The following is a 25,520-nucleotide window of genomic DNA, read 5'->3' on the forward strand; positions in this document are numbered from 1 at the left end:
AGTGATAAATAATTATTAGTAAGTATCAACCTTTATGATGAAAAGTAGTTTTTAATATTAGGCTTTATGCAGCCATTTTCATTAAGCCGTTTGCGCTTTTGACGTGGCGCGGCTATGGGTGGAAAAATGTTAATAATTTACTTCGAGCGGCCGTCCGCTCATATATCAATAAAACGCGGTATCAACGAAAAATGGTTGTAGTGCAAGAGCCGGTACACGTTTTTTTTTTAATTTATCTGAGCAACTGCTAAGTTTCTTGCCGGCTTCTTCTCGGTAGAATCTGCCTTCGGAACCGGTTGTAGAGTCGCTACAAACAGACATACTTGACGATTCAAAAGTACTTGTATTGTACTATGCGGAGTGGCCTGCTTCCAAGGCTGCTTGGAAGCAGGCCACTCCGCTCTCATCTCTCACAAAACAGAAAAATTCTAAAGATTGTTAAACTTTAAAATGATGTTGGAAAAGATCAATCTGCTGAGTTTCTTGCCGGCTCTTCTCTGTGGAATCTGCCTTCCGAACCTGTGGTAGAGTCACTACAAACAGACTTGACGTTTCATAAGTGCTTATTAATTAGGCTTACTTGAAATAAATGAATTTTGAATTTTGAATTTTTTTGAATTTTACTTATAGGCCAATATAAAATCAATGAATTTTAATTTTTTTGAAGACGATGGTATAGCTGTGGCTTTGATAAATAGGAATTTGAAAAGTCCGCTGTAGAGGGAGCTGCGGCTTAGACCGATTTTGCAGTCGACAGAGCTCTTTTGTGATGTAGCTATTATTTTCATTAAGTCCTTTTTTTTTAGTCTAGTAATTTGTCTTTGAGTCCTCTGATCATGGCGGGAAAAGCTATCTTTTGGATACTTTGAAGAGTCACATTTTTTAGTTGTTCAAGAAAAAGAAATGATAATAGCTTTAGACACTAGGATTTGATTTTTGAATATAATCAAACGAACAAATCCATCCCACAATATCACTAATGCTTGATTTGGAAACAAATTTAATTTTTAAAAACTGACCTAAAAGAATGAAAACTTATAATTGATATCAAATTCCATTCACACGTGGTTATTTCCATTAAATCGACTGTTACAAAAAAATAGCAATATTATAAGCTACAGTTTTTGAATGCTGGGGAAATTTCAGGCGTTTACTATTTACTAAATACCACGCTTGTATTCGGATCTATTCTTATATAAAATCACCTGTTAAGATTCATTTGCGGTTTTCTTATTTAACCATTCATCACTTCACCATTGTATTAAGGCAAAACGAAAAAAGCGAAGGGGAATCTCAAATCAATAAAATCAAAAATGGAATAACAGAAATCCCAAGAATTTACCTATCTAAAAAGTCAAACACTAAGATAGATACACTAAGATATACACAATACACTTTTGAAAGTAGATTATAAAAAATTAAGGTATGAGTGTATATATCTATGCGTATATACTAGCGCATGACGTTACGAGAATAGCGAGGTCATTGGTGATGTGAAGTCATAAGTTTAGCCCCTAGAAAACATTGCTCAGCGATGTTAATAAAAGCAGTTTAAAAACAAAAAATGTCTGAGAAGCCGTTGAGAAGATCTTAGATTTAAATGGCAACGGTCTAGCATGGTAACGGGGAACGATAAATCTCTTGTCTTGTGCTCGTCCGGGTACTTACCCGGTCGAGCTCTGTTACAAAAACTCTACTACTGTTATAAGATCGCTGTTGAGAGAGAGCCGCCAATTGTATAAGTATAATTCAAAGTGTCGATTTTTAATACCTACCACATTCTGTGTTATAAGGTGTATCACTAAGTATACTTGCTCTTTTCATTTTTTAGTAGGCCATTAAAAAAAAAAGGGTATCTATCCATATAAATCTAAATTAGATCCATCGTAGCTTAAAAGAAAAGTTTAAATATGTATAAAATATGCACAAGAAACTGTCATCAGCTCTCCGTGAGCAGTTGAAGTGCTATACACGAGATAGGGTGGAATTATGGTACTATAGGAAGCCTAGATAGTTTTTAGTTCCGTCCCGCTCTAGCACTTGCGCAGACCCGTCATCGTCATCATGACTCCCCCCGGGGGGCGCTGGAGGGTCGGGTGGAAACCCCCCAGCATCAATATACAGCAAACAGCGTAGATAAAATATACACATACGAATGCATCCCGCACGCATGTACGTATATGAACAGAGAATCTACGACCACACGCGAAGCATTCAAACGCACACCGAAACATATTTATACAAAATTGAAGGCAGATAATTACATTAACTTTATATATAGTGTGTTTATGTATGTTTTGGTGCGCGTGGGGTGGGTTCTCGGGGAAAATGGGAAAATGTTTTTCAGAGATTTTTCGCTTGGAAATTTCTGCCGATACGCCGATTTTAATGTCCGTGTCGGCGTTCGGTTGAACTGTAGCATTTTATTGCTTTTCCCAGACAAATTGGTGGATTTTTCGGGTGGAAAATTTGGAAATGCATTTAACGCTTTACAGACGTGATGAATCGAAAACGCATTGTTAAATTAGATTTGAGCGTTTTAAAATTTTGTAATAGTGATTTGGGAAAACGGGGATCACGGAGTCCTGTTTATCTAATCACTCTATTCATGGAAATCTCCTACAGGTTCTCCCTTATTCCCTCTCGCACGGAAGAGTGGGAATGAGAGCATTGACCCATGACGCTCCTCTAATACCGGTTAACAGGCTTCTATATATTCATAATACATTCTAAACTACTATAATGGTGACCGCGTTTTTCACCCGGGTTTATTAGGGTTTCCTATAATATATTATTCCCTTTGTCTTTTCAACTACTAAAAAACAAGTTCACTAGTTTCTTAGTCACAGCGTTAAGTAAGGACAAATAAACAAACAAACATTTTCGCGTTTATAATATTAGTAGGGATTAAGCATCGCACAACTGGGCCTTACGCTCTCAAATAATAATGTATTGATGGATTAGCCCACCACGCTGCTCACATGTGGGTTGGTGAACTTAAGCGACTATTCATCATATCAAACCATTACCTGTCCACTACAGGGCACGGGGGGGAAGGTGTTGTGTTGGAATTTGTGATAACCCCTTCTCCCACAGTGAGAAGGGGTTATCACAAGTTAGGGATAAAAATTGGCCACCATGAATTGTTTAACGGAAAGCGAACGCTGGACCTCGTGATCCATAGGTGACCATACTAACCACACGGAAAAAAGAGTAGTTACAGAGCAAATTAGAGAAGTACATTTATGAACATCGTTTTCGTGTTTTATTTAATACCGACCTCGTCCGCGTATGAGTCACCCTTATAAGATAGTGGACTTTTTTTTAGAACTTTTAAAGAGGAACATCTTTGTCCTACATGATTTTTTTTAAACTCTAACCGTTTACGCAGCGCACGCAACGGAAGTTCTCAAAAGGAAAAAATACCCGATTTTGAAACATTCTTCATTGGTGCTATGCTCCTATTGGTCTTAGCGTGATGCTATATAGCCTATAGCCTTCCTTGATAAAGGGGCACTCCAACAATGAAATCATTTTTCAAATTTGACCAGTAGATCTTGAGATTAGGGAGGTTGGTAGTCTAAATTCGAAATTCCGACCAAATTCCGCTGTTGCATCTGCCACCATTTTGTATTTTAGTGAGCACTGATTTTGCTCCTAAATACATTTGACTATTTAAAATTTTTCGACAACTTCTATGGCGCAATAGTGAGTTTCTCATTAGTCGCGGTCGGGATCGGTCTCGAATTCGATTCCCGGCGGGGAAAAGGTAGGTAACAGGATTGATCGACTCAATACACCCAATATCAATATCTTTGAGAATGTTAGAGACGCGTGCTCGGGTTCGCACTCGGCCCCCAAACGTGAAGTCGAGCTCCTAAAACCCAATGCGCTATCACCGCTTTAGAGATTAATATAAAAAACTCAGATTGTAGATATAATTTGGTAGTACTGTCCTTATCTAATGTGGAGAGTTGGAAAAGGATAGGTTGGATTTTCAATTTCGATAGTAGATAAAACAACACAAATTGAACCTTTTATGTTTCGCTCCGTTTAAACTAGCCCACACCAGTATTTTATTGAACACCCGTATGTCTTCTGATCCAGACCCTAATATTAGGGCAGGATACATTGATGAACACGCCTGGTATGTTGCGACCGCATCCAAAGCCAAACGAGGACACTCCAACTAAACGGTTGTAGGATATCGCGGCGCCTCCGCTATCGCCCTGAAAAAACAATCATCAAATCAATCAATCCATCAAAGCATCATCATCATCATATCAACCCATTATTGGCCCACTACAGGGCATGGGTCTCCCTCCCACAATGAGAAGGGGTTAAGGCGTAGTCCACCACGCTGGCCAATTGATTTATAGACTTCATACGCCGTTGAGAAAATTATGGGAAGATCTCAGGCATACAAGTTTCCTAGCGTTTTCTCACCGTTAAAACAAGTGATATTTAGGTGATTAAAACGCACGTACCTCCGTAAATTTAGAGATACGAAAGGGAAGCCTTACACGCTAGGCTATTACCGCAGAAATCGCTATGTAGTAGGATACAAAAGGCGGCTTTATCGCTACTACTTCAAGTGTCTGCTTTCTTTGGATATTCTTAACAAGTTGTGGTGTAAAAATAAAGGGTAGGTATATATAAATACTTAGTAATAAATTGAATAAATGAATCATGAATGACGGCCGATTAGCTGCAAGGCTGTGGGTTCGATTCCCACAACTGGAAAAATGATTGTGTGATGAACATTAATGTTTTTCAGAGTTTGGATGTTTATCTATAAGTATTAATGTATATAATTCATAAAAATATTCATCAGTTATCTTAGTAACCATAACACAGGCTACGCTTACTTTTGGACTAGATAGCGATGTGTGTATTGTATTTATTATTATTATATTTTACTATAATGAATGCGAAAGTTTGTATAGATGGATGGATGTTTGTTAGTCTTTCACGCAAAAACTGCTGAACCAATTTGACTGAATTTTGGAATGGAGATAGATTATTCTCTGGATTAACACGTTGGCGATTTTTATCCCGCGAAAAAGTAAGGTTCTCGCAGGATTCATGAAAAACCAAACAGCCGTGTGCTAAGCCGCGGGCAACAGCTGGTCATATTTAAAAGTGCAACGTATGGAAAGCACGAGAGCTCAAGGAGGTTGATTAAGGGGAAATTTGAGGGGCGAAGAGTCCCAGGGTGACTGAGGTGTCGGTGGAGTTATGGAGCTGGAAAGAAACAGCTTCTGACCGCCTCAAATGGAGAAATTTGCTTGACTAAGCCAGGGCCCATACAGGGCTGTATAGTTTTGCTGACGATGAATAGTTACAAAACAAAACTATTATCTTGTAAAACGACACATAATAGGGCATAGATCATCATATCGAGCCATTACCGGCCAACTACAGAGCACGGGTCTCCTCCCACAATGAGAAGGGGTTAAGGCCGTCGTCCATGCTGCCCAGTGCGGATTGAAGGGCTCCACATACCTTTGAGAACATTACGTAGAACTCTCAGGCATGCAGGTTTCCTCACGATGTTTTCCTTCACCATCGAAGCAAGTGATATTTTTAATTACTTATTACGGACATAAGTAAAATATAACGGATATAGACGCAAGCACACACGCACAGACACATGCGCGCACACAGAAACATAAACGCACCATACACACCAAGACTACTCATTCGTTTTATTTTTTTATTTTATCTTGTCTTTGCTATGAAAGAGTGAGGCCTCCTGACACAGGTATTTTTTTGCGTACTAGGAGGTCTCCACAATATGTATCATTTACAATGTAAGAAACGAAATTTTTTTTTTGAACTTAAAAAGTTAGAGGTTAGTGCTGGGATTCGAACTCGGCCCCTCGAAAGAGAAGTCCCGCTCCTACCCACTGTGCTATTGCCGCTTCAGGGTATAGATAGTTCATGAAGTATCGATATGGTAAAGCAGGCGAAGCGGAACAAAGCATGAAAATCGATTTTATCAGTGGGCTTGATTGTGAACACTTTGGGTATATTTGGTTTGTATCGAGTTTGGGACCTAGATTTATTAGGTGTCAATAGATCACCGCCCCGCTCGGTTCTGATCAATTAAACTGACAATACAAATAGTAATAATTTAAATTGTTTGTCTGTGGAAAATACTGCTGAAATGTTTTCCATGTTATGTGCAATGTGTACGGTTTATATTTTGTTATTAAAGTAGGCATTCATTAAAGACCCATCATGCAACGCAAGCTAACGCATGCAATAAATATTACGCAAGCTAAGAAAAAATATGAAATAAACAATTAATCTTATAGCTAGATAAATTTAAAATTTAAAATTCCTCGACTTACAATACAATAATTGTACTAGTCAAGCCCTTTGACATCAATATTGAGGGAGTTGTGAAAAAAAAGTAATTTGCCATTTTGTGGCGGCGGCCATCTTGGGCTGATTTACATCAAACACAGCTAAGATCACTCCCAACTAACGACATCAAAATCGGCGCATCTGTTCGGGAAATACGATGCTACAGACAAACACTAGCGTTCACTCACACATACACATGAAACTTATAACATCCCGGAGTATTTGCGTTAACAGAATATTAATTCATTAAATAAAAAATGTTTGCAAAATACCTATTGAATATTTGTGTAAATTATATGCATTTGTTAAAGCTTTGAATAAAAAACAATACTTTGCTTAATCCCCCGACAGATAAAGAAAGCAATACTTTCTCTTTTTATCTGTAATAAAATAATTACCTGACAAGCATCCGCCATATTGTTTCCCGCGCAGAACATTCTAGAAGTCAATGTGTGGTTGTACCAGATATTTTGGACTTTTTGACACGTTTGCTTAGACACCAAATTAATTTTCGCTTGTTGTAATGTATTCCTGTATTCGCCCTTAAATTAGTTTTCAAGTTAGTTTAAAATCAAAAAGGTACCTTTTTATAATAATAATTAACGGTCAAAGCAGGGTGATGAAAATATTTTCAAATGACAATGTGTGATGGTGAAAACAAAAAGAACACCCGGCTAAGTTTATTGGGGGCTTCTTCTTAGACCACGGCGCTTTTGGAACCCTCGTAGCTTTAGTTTTAAGTTTACGAATGTAGTTATCGCCGTCACCGCTCACTGCTATGTACAGATTTTGTATATAATCAACGCATCAAAAGTGCCACCTATGTGCCTATTTGAATAAAGAAATATTTGACTTTGACTTTGATGGTTAGTGGAAAACCATCACTATAAATCGAGCAAAACTTTGTAGGGCATGCATGGAACACGTCCTACACGTCCACGGAGGATGCTGAGTGAGATCGAGAGCGAGCCAATCCCGGTGTTAACCGTGCTCATTCACCTGCTCAATAGTCCCACACGAAGAGACATCAAGCTCCCGTACGGTCTGACGGGGACGAGCAGTCACGTCATTACCTCAACTTACAATCCCGACAAGACAGCCGCTTCCTAAATGCTACCTGTGTTGCCTTACCTCATAATTTCAACCAATCGACGTAAACTGCTGGATATAGGTCTTTTGTAGGGAGTTCCACAATCCACGGTCCTGGGCCGCTTGCCTCCAGCGGCTCCCAGCGACTCGCCTGATGTCATCTTTCCACTGCGTTGGGGGCCGACCTACGCTGTTTTCCGGTGCGGGTCGCCATTCCAGCACCTTAAGACCCCAATGTCCATTGGGTCTCCGAGCTATGTGTCCTGCCCATTGCCACTTCAGCTTCGCGACTCGCTGAGCTTTGTCGTTTTCCTACGGATCTCCTCATTTCTGATTTGATCTCGTGCTAGGAGTATTCCTAGCTTAGCTCTCTCCATCGCCCGCTGAGTGTCTCTGCGCCTTTTCATGAGGCCCATAGGCCTTATGCCTTACCTCACAGCGACGTAATCACATGAGGTCGGGAATCATTAATCTACCCGGGACGAGCTACAAGCGTTGTGCAAGGGAGATCCTAGGAGATCCCAGAGACTCCCAATATGTAATGAGGCTGGCTAGCGAGGGGATTTTAGTAAGTAGAAATCCCACATATCCCAAATTCTCCCGCAGATGAACCTCGCGCTTCAGATCGGGACAGAGCAATGCTGCTTGGTGAGAGAAAGGAATATGAGTATGATTTAAATATCGCATCTAACAGATTAGCCCGCTACCATCTTTGACTGCACCATCACCTACAATTAGGTTAGATTGTGGTCGAAGGCTAACTTGTAGTGGAATAAAAAAAAAAGTAGAGCTAGACTCGTGAGCTATGTCTACATTTGCTTACATTTACATACATATAGATATATATATACGTATAGACAAAATTACCTTAGGAATCATATTATAAAAGCATATGCTCAATTATTACATGACTTCTGTACCTTCCGCAGACGATACCGTGCCTTGCAAATACGTACTAGAAACATGCAAATTTGTAAGAAAACATCCCGATTTTTTTTTTAAATTCCAAGACATGCCCCGGCAGGATACATTGCGGCGCATGCGCAAACACAACTTGGTCCTACCGCCATCTAAGTTAAAAATCCACAGCACCGGCCCAATCCCCATGTGCACAAAAATTTACAACAAAATCACGGAACATATAAAAGAAAAAGAAAGTATAAACTTATTTACAAAATCCTTAAAACATTACTTGCTGGAGAAAGCTTATTATAAAATAAGCGACTTCCTAAACGAGAGTATTTAATATTGACAATAATAAGTCCGCCTCTTAATCTGGTTACAGCGCCATTAGGTTACACATACAGGTTCCATTTCTAATGTAAACATTAGATTGACATTTGTTTTTGAAAATATAATAATTATTTAAACTATTTGACATTGTAATGGACTCGTAATTGAATAAATAAATATCTTGATGATATAATATCTTTTATTGATATGGAACAATGAGGCTCATGTATTTTGATGACAATGTAAGAAATTAAATAATCAATTTTTATTTTATTTATTACTAACTGTTCTCGGTGACTTCGTCCGCGAATGTTTTTGTTTTTAAAGCATATATTTTCAGTTTGTTGTTATATAAATATACTTTGATAATAAAACTAATTTTTTCATTAAGAATTAATACTGCTATACTAATGTTAATAAAATTTTGGAACATTTTTTTATTGCGGTTATTGCGGCTTAACTATGATAGTTAGCTATATTCTTTTATAGATTCTTATTTAGGTAATAATGAGTACTTTAATTAAATGTTACATAGTTTTTATGTATCATCAATAGTTTTCTGTACGCACGTGAAGTTATGATTTTGTAGGCAAAGGTTTGCTACTATGGGTAACTTATTCAAATTTTCTTAAGACTCGCCAATTTTTTTGACAGCTGGTTGGCGCAGTGGACAGCGATCCTGCTTTATGAGTCTAAGGCCGTTTCGATTCCTACAACTGAAGAATGTTTGTGAGATGAACATGTCAGGATGTTTATAAGTTTTTATGTGTATTACATTCGAAAAATATCTAAATCAGCTATTAGTACCTATAACACAAGCTACGCTTTCTTAGATGGCGATGTGTACATTGTCGAAGTATATTTATATATTTATTTATTATTTATTTAATTATATTGAAAATAAATTACAACCTGTATTACTTCGTGATAGTTTAGCTTTGTTTTGGCGAAGAAATGGTTTAAATCTGTACTGAACTTTCGGAGCCTATTGGGTAAATGCAAATAAAAAAAATCTGGAAGTATGGTACAAAGTATAGTATAATTTTTATTATATAAAGTCATCGTCAGGAACGTCGCATTACTCATCTGCAGCGGTCCGCGGGCGCGGCTTAACGTGCTCCGCGACGCGTACCAGATCGATAACACGTATAATATATTCATATTTTCATTATTACAATGCAGCACTGATTTTCGGCTGCACCAATGCATTTATGCACAGTGATTTTTTTACCGTTGAACATCGACAGCCCTTATTAGTCTATCCAAACTACGGCATCTCTAAGCATTATTCAGACTGTCTGAAACCCCTCCAGGCTCGTCGACAGGTTCGTGATATTGTTTTTTTGTTTAAAATTTTAAGGAATGAAATTGATACACCAAAACTACTTAGTAGAATTGGTTTTGTTTGTCCAAAGAATATTATATCTAGGCGAAAATCCCCTCCATTTTATTTGCCCTCAGTCAGATCAAAATACGCTCTTAATAGTTATATTTATAGAGCTACTCAAAGCTATAATAATAATTTCTCGGATTTAGATTTATTTAATCTTACTCTTGCTCAGTTAAAAAAACATCTTTATTCTAAATTCTAACTTCTAATTGTTCTACGTAAAAGTTCTACTTATGTTTTCACATATCCACTTGGATTGGATGGATATTGTTAATAAGGGTATTCCCTTATTTACATTATCTGTCAATAATATGTGTTTTATACATATTCTAAAGTTTCATAATTATGTTATAAGTTTGCTGTCAATTTTAATGTATTTCGTTAGCTTTATTAGCGGCTACTTAATTGGTGTATGTGTTATTTTCTTTGTACTAATTTTAAGTATTAAGTGTACTGTTTGGGCCTTAATAAATAAAATAAATAAATAAAAAAAAAAATATTCCAAATAATTGATGTTAACTATACAAGTGACAGAAGCGGTGATAGCGAATTGGGAGCTCGACTTCACCTTCGGGGGGCCGAGTTCGATTCCCAGAACGCACCTCTAACTTTTCAAAGTTATGTGCGTTTTAACGGTGAAGGAAAACATCGTGCGGAAACCTGCATGCCTGAGAGTTCTATATAATGTTCTCAAAGGTGTGTGGAGTCCACCAATCCGCACTGGGCCAGCGTGGTGGAAGGCCTTAACCCCTTCTCATAGTGTAAGAAGACCCGTGCCCTGTAGTGGGCCGGTAATGGGTTGAGGTGGTGATGATGATGATGATGACACAAGTGAATCTGAAGTGGATAAATAATTGAAGTTGATTACACCAATCCGCACTGGGCCAGCGTGGTGGACTCCGGCCTTAACCCCTTCTCACTGTGGGATAAGACCCGAGATGATGACAAAAGTGAAGAAAAAATGAAATATTAATTTCTGCGTTTAGATATTTGGAAGCAGCTCATTAAGTACCGATTTGAATTTGTACCGAGTTTTCAATGTATATTATTCATAAGAATTTTCAACAGTCATCTTGTACCCAAGCTCTCTTTGGGGCTAGGTGGCGATGTGTTTATTGTCGGTACAACGTGTAAATGAAAACCGAAATAATACTTCGCAGGCTTTAGAGGTACATCATGTACTGTCTCTGAGACTTATCTGCGAAACGGAAAATCTTGACCTACCAATGCATACATTTAAAAAATGTGTAAAAACGCATCTAGTACAGCGAGGTTACTATACATTTGATGAATTCCTCAATGACAAGGTAGAATGGAAGCAGCCAGCCTCGCTCTCATCTCCCGCAAGATAGCAAAATGATTGTAAATGTTGATGTTGGAAAAGAGCAACTACTGAGTTTCTTGCCGGCTCTTCTCGGTAGAATCTGCTTTCCGAACCGGTGGTAGAGTCACACAAACATGCATACTTGACGTTTCAAAAGTGCGTATAAAGTAGGCCTACTTGAAATAAATGAATTTGAATTTGAATTTGAATTTGAAACCGAAAACCTAATAGTTTTTGAGTAAGCCCATGCTATTTCGTAGTAGGTACATATATTTATTCATCAGGTCAGCAATAGTCGTAGAATAAGGCGGGAAAACGATCACTGTATTCTGATCTGCCATCACCACACGGTACAAAAGAGTGTGAAATATGCAATCCGCACTTTGGCTGCTTGGTCAATAATGCTTTAACCCTTCCCTTTCTGGGAAGAACCCGAACCCGAGCTCTGTATACGGACATTAACGGGTTGGTAATAATTAAAAAATACATAGGTACCTTTTCCCTTGAATATCCCCAACCGGACACGTATATAAATTCTCCAATTTCTCCATCACTTATTTGAACACTCTTCACAGATTCTCCGAACCGCAGTTCTCGATGCAACTCTAACAACTGCACGTCGTAATCAAACGAATGGTATCTTCCATATAAGGGATGTACGAAATGGTTTCTTATTTCCACTTTAGGAGATTCCAGACGATATTTGCTGCCAGTACGGATAAAGGATTCGGAACTACAAAATTACAGAAAGGTGGATATAAATATAATAAAAAGAAGAAATATAATAATAGAAGCATTGCTTCTTTTTACAATATTTTGTAATTTTCTGCGTGAAAAAAGAAGATTTTTTAAATTTATTTACAATAACAAGTAATAACTCGTAAAGGCGAACTTAACGCTATCAAGACAACCGTTGATGAAAGATATTAATAAGTATATTGAAGAGAAATGTATATTAAAATAGGCTGAATTTCGGGATAAAAAGTATCCTATGTCCGACCTCGTAAGTCGTAATACGAAATAAAATCTCGCAGTTGTATTTGAATTCATTCATAGTTTCAGTGTGATGCACGGCCTTCATACAGACAAACAGGCAGACATACTTGAATGAAAAGACTACAGTTTAGGGTTCAAAATCTGTTATAGAATGCCCTATAATTTTTGAAGTTATACTTCTTTTGGCGCGTTAGGGAAAATGATGAGAGTAAATTATTACGACGCGCGCACACCGTCACAAAAAACCGTCACCCTGAAGTAAGCTATTAGGTTTGACAGTGTACACTTTGAATTGTCAAAGTCTGCGGATTCAATTGTACAAAAATCTCATTGTTAATGTTGAGTTTGACTAAGTTGTCCGATAACGAGTCCATTAGTGTTCCAAATAAAAAAAAATTATTATGTCAATTCTTTTATTATGTAGAAATATTTTTTTGTGATATTTTAATAAACTTTATTTAACTAGTAGTCCGTTATAATAAACTTTCAAGGTATGAAATATCTTTTTTCTATTGTTAGTGTCATTTTTTCTACAAACATAGATTTTTTTTGAAAAGATTTTTATTTTGATATGCCAAAGTATAATATTCTAACGCGTTTTTTTTTAATATCTTCAATGATACAGTTTTATTATAAGTATAGATGGAACCCTAACCCTTTGTGTGCGAGTCCGACGTGAACTAGACCGGGTTTTCTTAAAATGAAGTCGAAATAGGATTATGAGCTCAAATTACCCGCAATGCGCCACAGTCAAAACCCATTTCTTATGAATAATGACCCCGCCACAGATGTCTCCGTAGTTCACTTGGTACGGAGCCTCCTGGATTTGTATGTCATATCCACCCAGTATCCTAAAAAATACTTATAGATAGTCAAACTGCGCGAGCATGCGAGAGCTCTTTTTTTTTACGTTTATGAAAAAACTTATAATCCATCGGAAATGCAACAATGATGTAACTGGATGTGAAACTCACAAATAATAAAACGGAAACAAATGAGTAATTATTAAAGTTAGGTATATAATGTGCATTGCAGTAAAGAGCCCAAAAAGTTCGTCATTCCAATTAGAGTCAAAGATTGCAAAAAGTTAATTTTCCGCTTGTTTTTCTTATCCTAAGTTGCCCGAGTGTTACTTAGAGATAAGCCAATTGAATTGTACTAAGCCTTATGTTTCTAATTTAGATTTTATTATTATAACTTGTACTTTGCTGTATAAATAAAGAGTATAAATCTATCCAGCCATATTAGTATTGACTAACCGAGTCTGTATATTAAAAAATTAACTTTTATCCTGTTAGATAACTGGCAGACGGTCGAAATAAGAACGTCAAAAAAAAACGTTTTTTTTTAATTCTTGTCTGTATTTTAGCGCACATATCACGCAATTGAACGAATTTGGTATACTTATTGATAGCCGATACTTTGCACACGGGGTATGCAAAGAATATACACCAAGCGGCAGATGGTAGCTCAGAATAAAGCAAAAGCAGATGTAGCGGTGATAGCCCAGTGAGTGGTACTTCGTCTTCACTTTCGGGGGTAGCGAGTTCGAATCCCAGCACCTCTAAATTTTCTAAGTTTTGATTTTAATCAATTTAAATATCACTTGCTTCAACGGTTAAGGAAAAACATAGTAAGGAAACCTGCATTCCTGAGAGTTCTCCATAATGTTCTCAAGGGTGTGTGAAGTCCACCAATCCGCACTGGGCCAGCGTGGTGGACTGCGGCCTCAACCCTTCTCATTGTCGGAGACCCGTGCCCTGTAGTTGGCTGGTAATGGGTCGACATGATGATGGTCAGATGATATAAAATGGAACAAATCTCCAAAGAGAACAAATACATAAAACTAAGGCTAGGCATTGTGCGAGTTTTTCTTTATTCCTCTACAAGTTTGCTCTTGACTGCAATCTCACCTGGTGGTAAGCGATTATGCAGCCTAAGATGGTAGCGCGCTAACCAGTCGGGCAGTATGGTAGTCGTACCCCTAATCGGTTTCTACGCTACATCGCACCGGAACACTAAATCAGTAAAAAGTAAAACGGGTTTTTTCAACTTTACATACTCTTTTTTTTTTTTTTTTTTTTTTTATATTTATAGACGAGCGCTTGACTGCAATCACACCTGATGGTAAGCGATGATGCAGCCTAAGGTGGAGCGCGCTTGCCTAGAAGATGCCTATTCACTCTTGATTTGAAGGTACTAATGTTGTAAGAACTGGGGAAAATGGAAGCTGGAAGAGCATTCCAGATCCTAGCGGTGCGAATTAGAAACGAAGATGCGAAGCGCTCCGTACGCGTCCGCGGTATATCGACCACGTAGGGATGCAGATCCTTCCGGTGCCTCGCGGTTCGATGGTAAAAAGGCGAGGGGGGAACTAGATCAAATAGTTCTTGAGCACACTCTCCGAAATATATCCTATAGAATACCGAAAGGCAGGCAACCTTGCGACGATGTTCCAAACTCTTAAGTTTTTTATTGGCTAGGTCACCGATGAGCCTTCTAGCACGGCGATCAACCGAATCCAGGGCATCAAGCTGATACTTGGCAGAGCTGTGCATATATTGTGTGAACGCCACTGCTGATACTCCAGATTCAATTCCAAGATATTTCTTTGCGTTAAGAATACCTTTTTTACCAATGAGACAACAATATAATGCAACTTACCCAACTGCAGTCATGAAGTTTGTTAAAAGCAACAAAAAATTAAATAACATCAGTCAATTTCACGCTTGTTGTGTTTTATTGGTTAGCCGCGTGATTTATTAGCTATCGAATTTAATATCTCAACTATGAAGTATGTTTCTTGGAATAGTCATGATAAAATTCAAAATTCAAAATTAATTTATTTCAAGATGGCCCAGTTTATAAGCACTTTTGAAACGCCAAGTCAGTCAATTTGTAGCGACTCTACTACTGGTTCGGAAGGCATATTCCAACGAGAAGAGCCGGCAAGAAGCTCAGCAGATTGCTCTTTTTCATCATCACTTAACAGTTTACAAGACATATAATTTAGCGTGCTTCCAAGCAGTCTTGTCGTTAAGAAATTCGTCAATCGTATACTCCGTAACCACGATTTATTAAATGTTTTTTAACACACTGCAATGCATAAGTTTAAAGAATTTGTTAAAACGCATTTATTACAGCGAGGTTATTATACAATTGATGAATTTCTTAATGACAAGGTTGCTTGGAAGCATCCGGCTCCGCTTTCATCTCTCACAAGATAGAAAAATGAATTTTGAAATGTAAAATGTAAATTGTTAATGTTGGAAAAGAGCAACTGCTGAGTTTCTTGCCGGCTTCTTCTCGGTAGAATCTGCCTTCCGAACCGGTGGTAGAGTCACTACACACAGACAGACTTGACGTTTCAAAAGTGCTTATATTAGGCCTACTTGAAATAAATGAATTTTGAATTTTGAATTTTTATAGTTATAGTTCGGAAGTATCTACTATTTCCAAAATATTTTTTGGAAATATGTAGTAGATACTTCCGAACGTAATATTAGAGGCAAATATTTTTATAATATAGTTCGCATTTACCTATAAAATCTTCAAAAATAAGAAATCTCTAGGTTTTATAGGTAATCTGCAGATTTTATACACATGTATGTTATAATTATAATTTGCAATTTTGTTCAACAAACCTATTTGCCGCGCTTGTGACGTCACAGGACGTTGTCGCCTCAGTGAGTCTTTGTTCCATAAACAAAGATTATTGATTTTGATATTGGTAACACAAAACTGAACAACTGATAATTACTAGTACAAATTACGCAGCGATGAGCGCTGTGAATTCAAGTGGGAGATCCTGGGTTCGTTCTCCAGATTCGTAATTTGTGGGGAATTTATAATTTCTGAAATTTCTCTGGTCTGGTCTAGTGAGAGGCTTCTGCCTTGGCTAGTTACTACCCCACCGACAAAGACGTGCCGCTAAGCGATTTATATCTATAGCGTTATTAAATATATAAATATATACATATATTTATTGCGTTCCGGTACGATGTCGTGTAGAAAGCGATTAGGGGTGATATGGTTTAAATATACTGCCACACCCCTAACAGGTTAGCCCGTTACCACCTTAGACTGCATCTTCATTTACCAGCAGCATCTTTATTTACACACGGCAGAAGTGTAGGTTCTGAAAAGTAGCCTACAAGAGATTGAGGTCAATGTAGAGTATCAGAACTATTTGGATAAAGTTTCCATGGTAAATAGAATAGTTAAAAAAATGTATAATGTTTTCCATCTCATTCTGACATTTATGAGTTTGTTTCTTTCACAACGATTCTAAAGAAGTTTCGCTTCAAAAATATTTTTTTTTAGGTAAATATATGCTTGAAAGCGTACATGTCAAGCTCGACATGGGTTTGTTATTTAATGCGGGATCAAAATAACTTTGAGATTTCTTATCAAACCCATGGTTTACCAAGCTTCGGTTACACTCATGTTCATGAGTGTTTGACATCAAATGTTACGCAATCTCTTCGGAAGTGACCGGCGAAATTCCGCCATATTTGACACAAATGGGAATCCAATCCACGGCCCCCAGTAAAGCGGTCAGTCTGCCTTATTAATGAAGTAAAATCGGTAATGATCCTGTTTGGCAAATATCCAAAATTCTAAACATCAAACGACCGCCCTGCTATCTAATTCATTAGCTAATAACATACTTTATATGGCGTCCATTTTGATATCGTGTTTTTGGTTTTAAAAGCGAGGGTGGGTGGCCTAGTTCCGACAGGATTTTCACCTTACTGCATCAGTAGGACTTTTTAAAAGTAGAGAAGAAAAAACGATTCCAGGTGAATGTTCTTTTGGTGATTAATAACTATCTATTGATTTTATTTATACTCTTTATTTGCACACAAATAAATATACATAAGAAGAATAAAAAAAAACACAGACAGAAGAAGTATACAAAAGGCGGCCTTATCGCTTTGTAGCGATCCCTTCCAGGCAACCTTAGGAGGAGAAAAACAAAAGGATAACATGCAGGTTGTGCGTGCATATTAAAAAAAAAAAAACATTCTAATGACTACATACTAATACTTAAACTAGTAGTAGATTACACAAATAAAATAATACATAATATAAAAAATATAAAAAAAAAAAAAAAAAATCTAACGTGTACTATAACATATCATAAATACATTAACAACATTTAATACTACTACTATTACAAGTCGACTTCAATGTAAACTATAGTGATTTTTGACAGATTTCTTAAAAATACAAGGTGACTTAGACTGCCTTATATCGATTGGGAGCGCATTCCACAGCGCTATGGCTTGCACTGTAAACGAGTGCTCATAGAATTTAGTTCTATGAAAAGGCATACGCGGAGTCAGCGCACGACACGATCTTAAATCGGATTGCACTCCCAGAAAAGTAAACTTCTATAATGTTCATTTATTAGAAGAAAAAAATTATTGACTTTGTATAACGGCTAAAAAGTAAGAAATAAATATTTTCTATAACAATATTAGTGGGTAGGTTTGCAATTATATCTAAGTTATAATATTAAAATGTTAACTGCTCATAACCATCTATTAAATATTGGTTTTCCCGAAGCCGTTAATGGTTGAGGAGTTCTCACAGCATACCACCATCAGCTTCTTTGTTGTCACGAGCATTGCCAAGCGTGCACTAGTGTAATACTTATTATTGTATAATAACGGCCATATTTGGCCCTTCTAATCAGATTGACGTGAATTAATGGTAGTTTACGAAACATTAAAAAATACTCTAATCGCTATAGGTGTTGCTAAAACTTTTGAAGAGTTCCCTCTATTTAACAGGAGCCCTTTAATAGATCGTCACCAAAATAAAAAGGGACCACTACTGTACTGCATAAGTATGATATACCAAATTAAAAAAAAGAATCATCAAAATCGGTGTATAATTGGCTAAGTAATCGCGTAATAAATATACAAGAAGGAAAAAAAACATACAGTAAAATTGACAACCTCCTTTTTTTTGAAATCGGTTTAAAAGTAAAAGAAGACTAAAATTTTATTCTTTTATCTTTACATCGAAGTTAATCTAACTTCAGACCAGTTACATCTTGAATCCAGGATCTGACTTTAGCGACTTTGCTGTAGACTCCGTAAGAACCTGGAGTAGCGCACCCATATCCGAAGGACACCATGCCCAGAAGCCGGTCATGGGCCACCGCTGGACCACCCGAGTCACCCTGTAGTAAAAAAAAAATACTAAGACTGTTAATTCGCACGTTGGTACCATAATCACCACGCTGGTTAGAGGAGTGGTGATCGCAGTGGATGTTAGTAGAGTAGCACAAAAGACGCTGCTGAGGGCAAAGATGAGGCCTTTAGTCCAGAAGTTGATAATTGATGATTATGAGTGTGATGAACGTTGATCATCGTCACCATAGTATATTTTGATAGGCCTTCTCTCTTACAAGGATGAGAATAAAGAAAGTGTATTGCTAAGGAATGTTTTATCTCCTTCTTTCAAATGTCACATTGCTGATGATAGAAAGGGATAACTAAATGTATTACTAAGCATTAAGGTCGTTATTATTTACGAAATTAATCTTTATTTGCTTGTATGACAAGTATCCCAATTTTTATACTCTTCACATTTTCGCGTATAAGCTACAGATTTACTTCATACTTGGAAATTTAAAGTAACAGCATTCCTTTATTTGGAAATTATAGGCACAGACAGACTGAATGACAGACAAATAAAGTTCAATATCATCGTGGAAAAGTCTAGGCGTAAATGACGTCAGCCGTCAGTTCTTAACGTCTCTTTTGGAGGGACAGAGTATGACCTAAAACTTTTCGGAGACATTTATGGTTCAATCAATTAAATATCACTCAACAAAACATCGCGAGGAAACCTTCACGCTGGCGAGTTCCCTAAAATTTTCTCAAAGGCGGTAAAGTTTACTAACTGACGACGTTAATGACGGCCGATTGGCGCAGTGGGCAGCGAACCTGCTTTCTGAGTCCAAGGCTGTAGGTTCGATTCCCACACCTGGAAAATGTTTGTGTGATGAGCATGAATGTGTTTCAACGTCTGGGTGTTTGTTTGTATGTTATAAGTATTTATGTATATTATTCATAAAAATATTCATCAGTTATCTAGTACCCATAACACAAGCTACGCTTAATTTGGGGCTAGATGGCGATGTGTGTTTTGTCGTAGTATATTTATTTATTTATTGAAAAGAAAAAAAAAATTCACTCACCTGACAGGCATCCTTTTTTCCTTCAGAGAACCCAGCGCAAAACATCCTTGAAGTCAGAGCACCTCTGAAGTAAGGGAAGGGTACTCGCTGGCAGTTTTCTTTGGATATGATTGGTACGCGGACAGCTCGCAAAACGTTGGAGTATGGACCCTGAACATGAGTATTTTATTTAAAACGCATTTAGTCGGCTTACTCTGTACGTATGTGTTAACATCCAAGATAGAGCATATATCCTATATCAAGAGCCGGACACAAGCAATAATTTCTAGAAACGTAGCGAGCATATAGGTTGCATTATTTATGGCCATTAATCCAGAGCTAGCCCCAAGAACGTTATGGATATCTATTTTAATTTCCTATTTATTTATTTACTGGCTTTTCCAGGGAAACAAAACAATAAATACACAAAAGATCAACAAACTCGTAGCTTTTTTGCGACATGTACCAAAAAAGTTTCCAAAACTTAGATTATGTTTATTATATAAACGATAACATTGGCAAAACCAAAATGTTTAGAGATAAAATAACAAGCAAAAATTATATTATTTGAAGCGGGAAGCCCCGTGGGTAGGACTTCGACTTTACTTCCGGAGGATCGTGTTCGAATCCCAGCTCACGCCTCTAACATTTACACATAAATATCACTTGCTTCAACGCAAGGCTTTTGCTTGAAGGAAAACATCGTGAAGAAACTTGCATGCCTGAGAGTTCTCCAATGGTGGTGGACTACAGCGTAAACCCTTCTCACTGTGGAATAGGACCCGGACCCGGTCTATAATGGGTTGATATGATGAAATGTATAAATCAATATCACCTTTTCCACTTACATTTTCTTCTGTATTTCCCCATCCAGTGACAGTCACAATTTTGCCTATCAACATATCTTCAATATGTGCTAGCTTGACTGGTTGGACGTTTTCATTGAATTTCAATGGTTCAGCTAGTTCCAAAAGTTGGAAGTCGTAGTCGAATGGGTGTTCCTTCGCCTTAGCGCCCCACATAGGGTGTATGAAGCTATTTTTCACAAAAACCTTCCTCCCTTGGTTCAAGTATTTTGAGCCAATTTTTACAAACGGCTTCTTACTATAAAATCAAAACACAGATATTTGCTGATTAAGAAAAAGTCAAATATTTCTTTATTCAAATAGGCACCAATATGGCACTTTTGATACGTACATTACATGTAAAATATCACATAGAAGTGAGTTGATGGCGATAACTTAATTTGTCAACTTAAAACTAAAGCTTCGAGGGTTCCAAACGCGCCCTGGTCTAAGAAGAAGCCCACAACAAACTTAGCCGGTAATTTTGTATTTTATCACCATCTCACACTGTCACTTAAAACTATTAAAAAAGTAACCTGGTTAGAGCAATAATTTACACCAAAGCATTTTTATCGTTGACGTAGTCCTTAATACTTGAATAGGCCTTTTCTATAAGCAAGAAAGAAAGTATAAAAAGCTGAGGTTTTGGGCACTTCTAAGGCTTGGAGTTTATTTTCTAGAAGAAGTATTAATCTGGTATTCAGTACTAGTATGTAGCGCTGCATACGCTAGGAATATATTCTATAAGGTAATACGAATAAGTGAATAAGAATTTATAGTTTTGGCTGTCGTAAAATTAATTATCAATCAAAAGTTGTGTCCATTTTTATGTGCTATATGTTTGCGCGCAAAAATTTGTTAACAAGAATCTTACATAAACTAATTAAACCATACAATTCATATATATGGATATATGAATTGTATGCTATATAATAGCTTTTAATTTTGGTAAGTAAATGGAATTAGGTCTTTGTTTTTTGCTGATTCTTAATATTTTAAAAATATTATATAAATGGAGAATCACTAAAATTGATGATTCCACAGTTTTTCTGGGTATGACATTAGAATGTAAGCTTCAGTGGGGTGGGTACCCCACTGAAGCTTACATATATAAACACTAGCGGGTAAACCTTAAGAGTAAACTAAGCTCGGTTGCCTACGCCATCAGAAAAAATAGACAGACTACTGCCGTAGAAACAGTTGTTTACTTTGCGTACTTTCGTAGTGTAATGTCTTACGGGATATTGAAACTATATTCATATTGCAGAAAAGATACATAAACTTAAATCACGTGAATCCCTCGGTGAAAAATTAAAAAAAATAGGTACCTTCGCAATATATTTATAACAATACATAAGACAGCACATCTAGAATCTGCCTTCCGAACCTATGGTAGAGTCAGTACAAACAGATTGACTTGTCGTTTCAAAAGTGCTTATTAACTGCGCCTACTCGAAATGTTGAACTTTTTAATTTTGTTTCGTGTAAGAAAAAGTAAGCATTATTCATTAAAAAAATATATTGAATACGTAATTTTTAATAGTTTGCACAATTAATGATTAAAATTTAATTTAAATGCTTACCCACAATGTCCTGCTGTTATCACCCATTTTTTATCAATAATCGCTCCACCACAGTTGGTACCGTAAGCGGCATGGTAAGGATACAGATTAATATCAACTTCATCACCACCGACTATTTTGTCATCTCCATAACGCGCTAGGTTATTATCAACGATGTTTAACTGCTGCTTATCCTCACTACCAGTATCAGAGGATACGTCACGACGATCATCATTAAAGTCTATACTGTCTATATCTATTAGTTCAGTAGCTTCATCATAGTGTCCTATATCTATCCTAAAACGATCTTCTCTTCTTTTTAATTTATTTAGCTTGGGCCATTGTTGTATTCTATTAGAATCTGTATGAGGACTATGTTTCACATTATATAAGGGTATGACAATGAGGTCGTATTCTGAAATAATAGCAAAAATATCATCAATAAATGCACAACAAGTTTTTGATCATCAGAATTTCGTCATCTTTGAAAAGTGGTCATGGCAACCAATTAATGGGACCCAAAATTTAATACAAAATTGGAACTGGTTAATCCAGTAGCAAAAGAAAAATTAAAACACTGCCCTGCATCATCATCCTATGAACTCATTACCGGTCCACTACAAGGGTTTCCTCCCACAATGAGAAGGGGTTTAGGCCGTATTCCACCAAGTTGCCAAGTGCGGAGTAGGTAGGCTCCGCACGCCAAGAACACTATGTGGAACTCTCACACAGGTTTCCTCACGATGTTTTCCATAAGCGATATTTATTATTACAAAGAAGCATACAAACAGACCCGACCTCCCCTTTAGGAATAGTAATAATGGATATACTTTACTCTTCAAATTCACTGGTGATATACTATAGAATACAAAATATATACAAATTGATTTAAATAGTGCAAGAGCACACCCGCACGTTGCCATAACGCTAGTTAAAAGAAATTAGTTAAGTCATCTAAAAGTTTTCAATCCTGTTAGAATAATTCACCGTGAAATTATTAATTCGTTGCAATTTTTTGTACAAGCCGCAGCAATTTCTTATTTGATTAAGTACTTTTAAAACGTACCACCGTCGTTGTTGGAAATAAATTCGAATAAGAATAATGAATAATTTATACCTACCTACGATAATTTTTTTTTTGTTTAAAGACTTCTTTAGTAAATTAAACAAAATAAAACTATAAATTTCATGAAAGATAATATTTACATCCCTGTAAATATTCATTTGAGGGGTTGAAAAATTGAAAGTTCTCGTAGTCGAAAAATTCTTGAAGATGTCCCTAAGAAAATAACAGTGCTGCCATCTCTTCCACAATTGATAAAACTTTAAACATACAAGTATTGCCATCTATTGACAATCTGGAAAACTAAACGTTGACGCTAAAACTGATATACATGTAAGAGTACAGAACAATAACACGTAAGACGTAAGATCCTGCAATAAATCTCAATAAATATTCCAATAAGGTTAAATAAAATATTTTCTGTAATAATAAAATATATTTAAATATATAAGTTGACACTACAGTTTCTATCACTAGTGCTGCTATCTATTGTCGAATAGCAAGCACCCCAGTTGAGAAGGTTTTATTAGACAGAAAATTATTCGTGTCGTAAATATTATATAATAATATGGTTGAATTGGACAAAAATAACTCTTTAAAAATCTAAAGTTTGCAATGTAACTTTTCATCACATTTTCATAAACACGGTTGCAATATTTACCGATATAGATACCTGCATTAAGCGGTAATAGCCCAGTGAGTAGTACTTCAACTTCACTTTCGGGGAGCGAGTTAGAATCCCAACACGCACCTCCAACTTTTCTAAGTTATGTGCGTTTTAAGCAATTAAAATATCACTGGCTTCAACGGTGAAGAAAAACACATCGTGACGTCTGCATAACTGAGTATTCTCCATAATGTTCTTAAAGCTGTGTGCAGTCCATCAATCCGCACTAGGCCTTCTCTTCTCTTCTCATTGTTGAAGGTGACCCTTATCCTAAATAGTAGGTGGGTAAAGGTTTGATATGATGATGATAAATGATTTTGGAGTAATTCTTCTCACAAGATTCCGAGAAAACTTTTTCAGGATGTTGGAAAAAAGCAACTCCATCTACCTACTTCATCTTTCTAATAAGACTATAAAGCATAGCGTAGATCCTTCGAGCATTGTGGATGTGGTGACGGCCGAGTGGCGCAGTTGGCAGCGACCCTGCTTTCTGAGTCCAAGGTCGTGGGTTCGATTCCCACAACTGGAAAATGTATGTGTGATGAACATGAATGTTTTTCAGTGTCTGGGTGTTTATTTGTATATTGTAAGTATTTATGTGTATTATATTCATAAAAAAATATTCATCAGCTATCTTAGTACCCATAACACAAGCTACGCTTACTTTGGGGCTAGATGGCGATGTGTGTATTGTCGTAATATATTTATTTATTTATTTATTGTGGATAATAATATATAAAAAAAATCTAACCTAGGGTTTTGTGATATCCATGCTTACCAGACCACAAAAATAATGATTTAGATTCTGTAAATGCTTTATGAACTGCTACGTTAGCAGAAAGTCCAGAGTTCGATTCCCGGATCAAGCCATGAAATTGTTTCAGGGGTTTCTGTAAATAAATTAATTACCAGCATGAAATAGGGGGAAATATGAGTACATCGAACTTTTTACTCTTTTCGATTTTCATAACTTGGGCTGGTACTCAATTATTTTTCATTGGAAAAGAGCAACTGCTGAGTTTCTTACCGGCTTCTTCTCGGTAGAATCTGCCTTTCGAACCAGTGGTAGAGTCACTACAAAAAGACTGACTTGACGTTTCGAAAGTGCTTATATTAGGCCTTCTTGAAATAAATGAATTTTGAATTTAAATTGAATTTAAAGAATCAACAATACAGTACCCAATACACAATAACTTCTTGCCACACCCGAGGAGGGGTTGTGATTCTGTATTATGAAAATTAAGCTTAATTTGCTATACTCCGCGAACAGCAGCAGAATCTGTATGGTGTAGTTTATAATTACTTCAATCCGTATACTCCACACCAAACGAATCCTCGGCAATGTACCCTCTACGCACGTTTCGCTCCGAAACCGGAGCATCCTCAGGAAATGTTGACTTTACAATGAATTAATTGGAAAGTCAAAATCTCTTGAGGATTTCCGTAAAGTAACGCCTGCTTCTATCCGATATGTTGTGATCCTAATTAGCCATCACCACACGTCACAGGGAAACTAGGTTTTTATGGGAAAACTTCAATTATAATTAATATCTTATAAACCAAAGCAGGAAATAGACACTCAAAATATAAAAGAGAAACGTAAGACATTTTTCTTCATGCTAAAAAATATAATAATTCTCCGGAACATCCTGTTTAAACTTTACTCAAGCGATAAAGTGCGATATGCGGAACTGGTTTTATGAATAGTACTAGTTGGACCGCAATAATTATTTTTTAGAGCTACCTTCACTCACCCATCCTATTTTAGCTTTAAAAAAAACTTT

At 36.8% G+C, this 25,520-nt stretch overlaps 1 protein-coding gene across 1 annotated transcript; it reads right to left on the reverse strand.

The window, feature by feature from the left end:
• Positions 1-4,052: 4,052 nt before the first annotated feature.
• LOC120634633 (neurotrypsin-like) lies at positions 4,053-22,929 on the reverse strand. The gene is made up of 9 exons (XM_039905366.1): positions 22,842-22,929; positions 22,028-22,421; positions 20,448-20,703; positions 19,621-19,770; positions 18,449-18,597; positions 13,139-13,255; positions 11,904-12,141; positions 6,771-6,914; positions 4,053-4,229 (listed from the first exon to the last, which is right to left on the reverse strand). Exons 1-9 carry the CDS (start codon positions 22,927-22,929, stop codon positions 4,077-4,079), a joined length of 1,689 nt encoding a protein of 562 aa, XP_039761300.1. The 3' UTR covers positions 4,053-4,076.
• Positions 22,930-25,520: the final 2,591 nt, after the last annotated feature.

The sequence above is a fragment of the Pararge aegeria genome, chromosome 24, assembly GCF_905163445.1.
Source record: "Pararge aegeria chromosome 24, ilParAegt1.1, whole genome shotgun sequence".
Taxonomy (NCBI): domain Eukaryota; kingdom Metazoa; phylum Arthropoda; class Insecta; order Lepidoptera; family Nymphalidae; genus Pararge; species Pararge aegeria.

Coding starts and splice junctions, on each gene's coding strand:
- LOC120634633 (XM_039905366.1), bottom strand. CDS start 22,929: ATGGCAACGTGCGGGTGTGCTCTTGCACTATTTAAATCAATTTGTATA. Junction 22,422..22,841: donor ATCACCAGTGAATTTGAAGA/GTAAAGTATATC, acceptor CTATTATTTCAG/AATACGACCTCATTGTCATA. Junction 6,915..11,903: donor GGGGATATTCAAGGGAAAAG/GTACCTATGTAT, acceptor AACTAATTTAAG/GGCGAATACAGGAATACATT.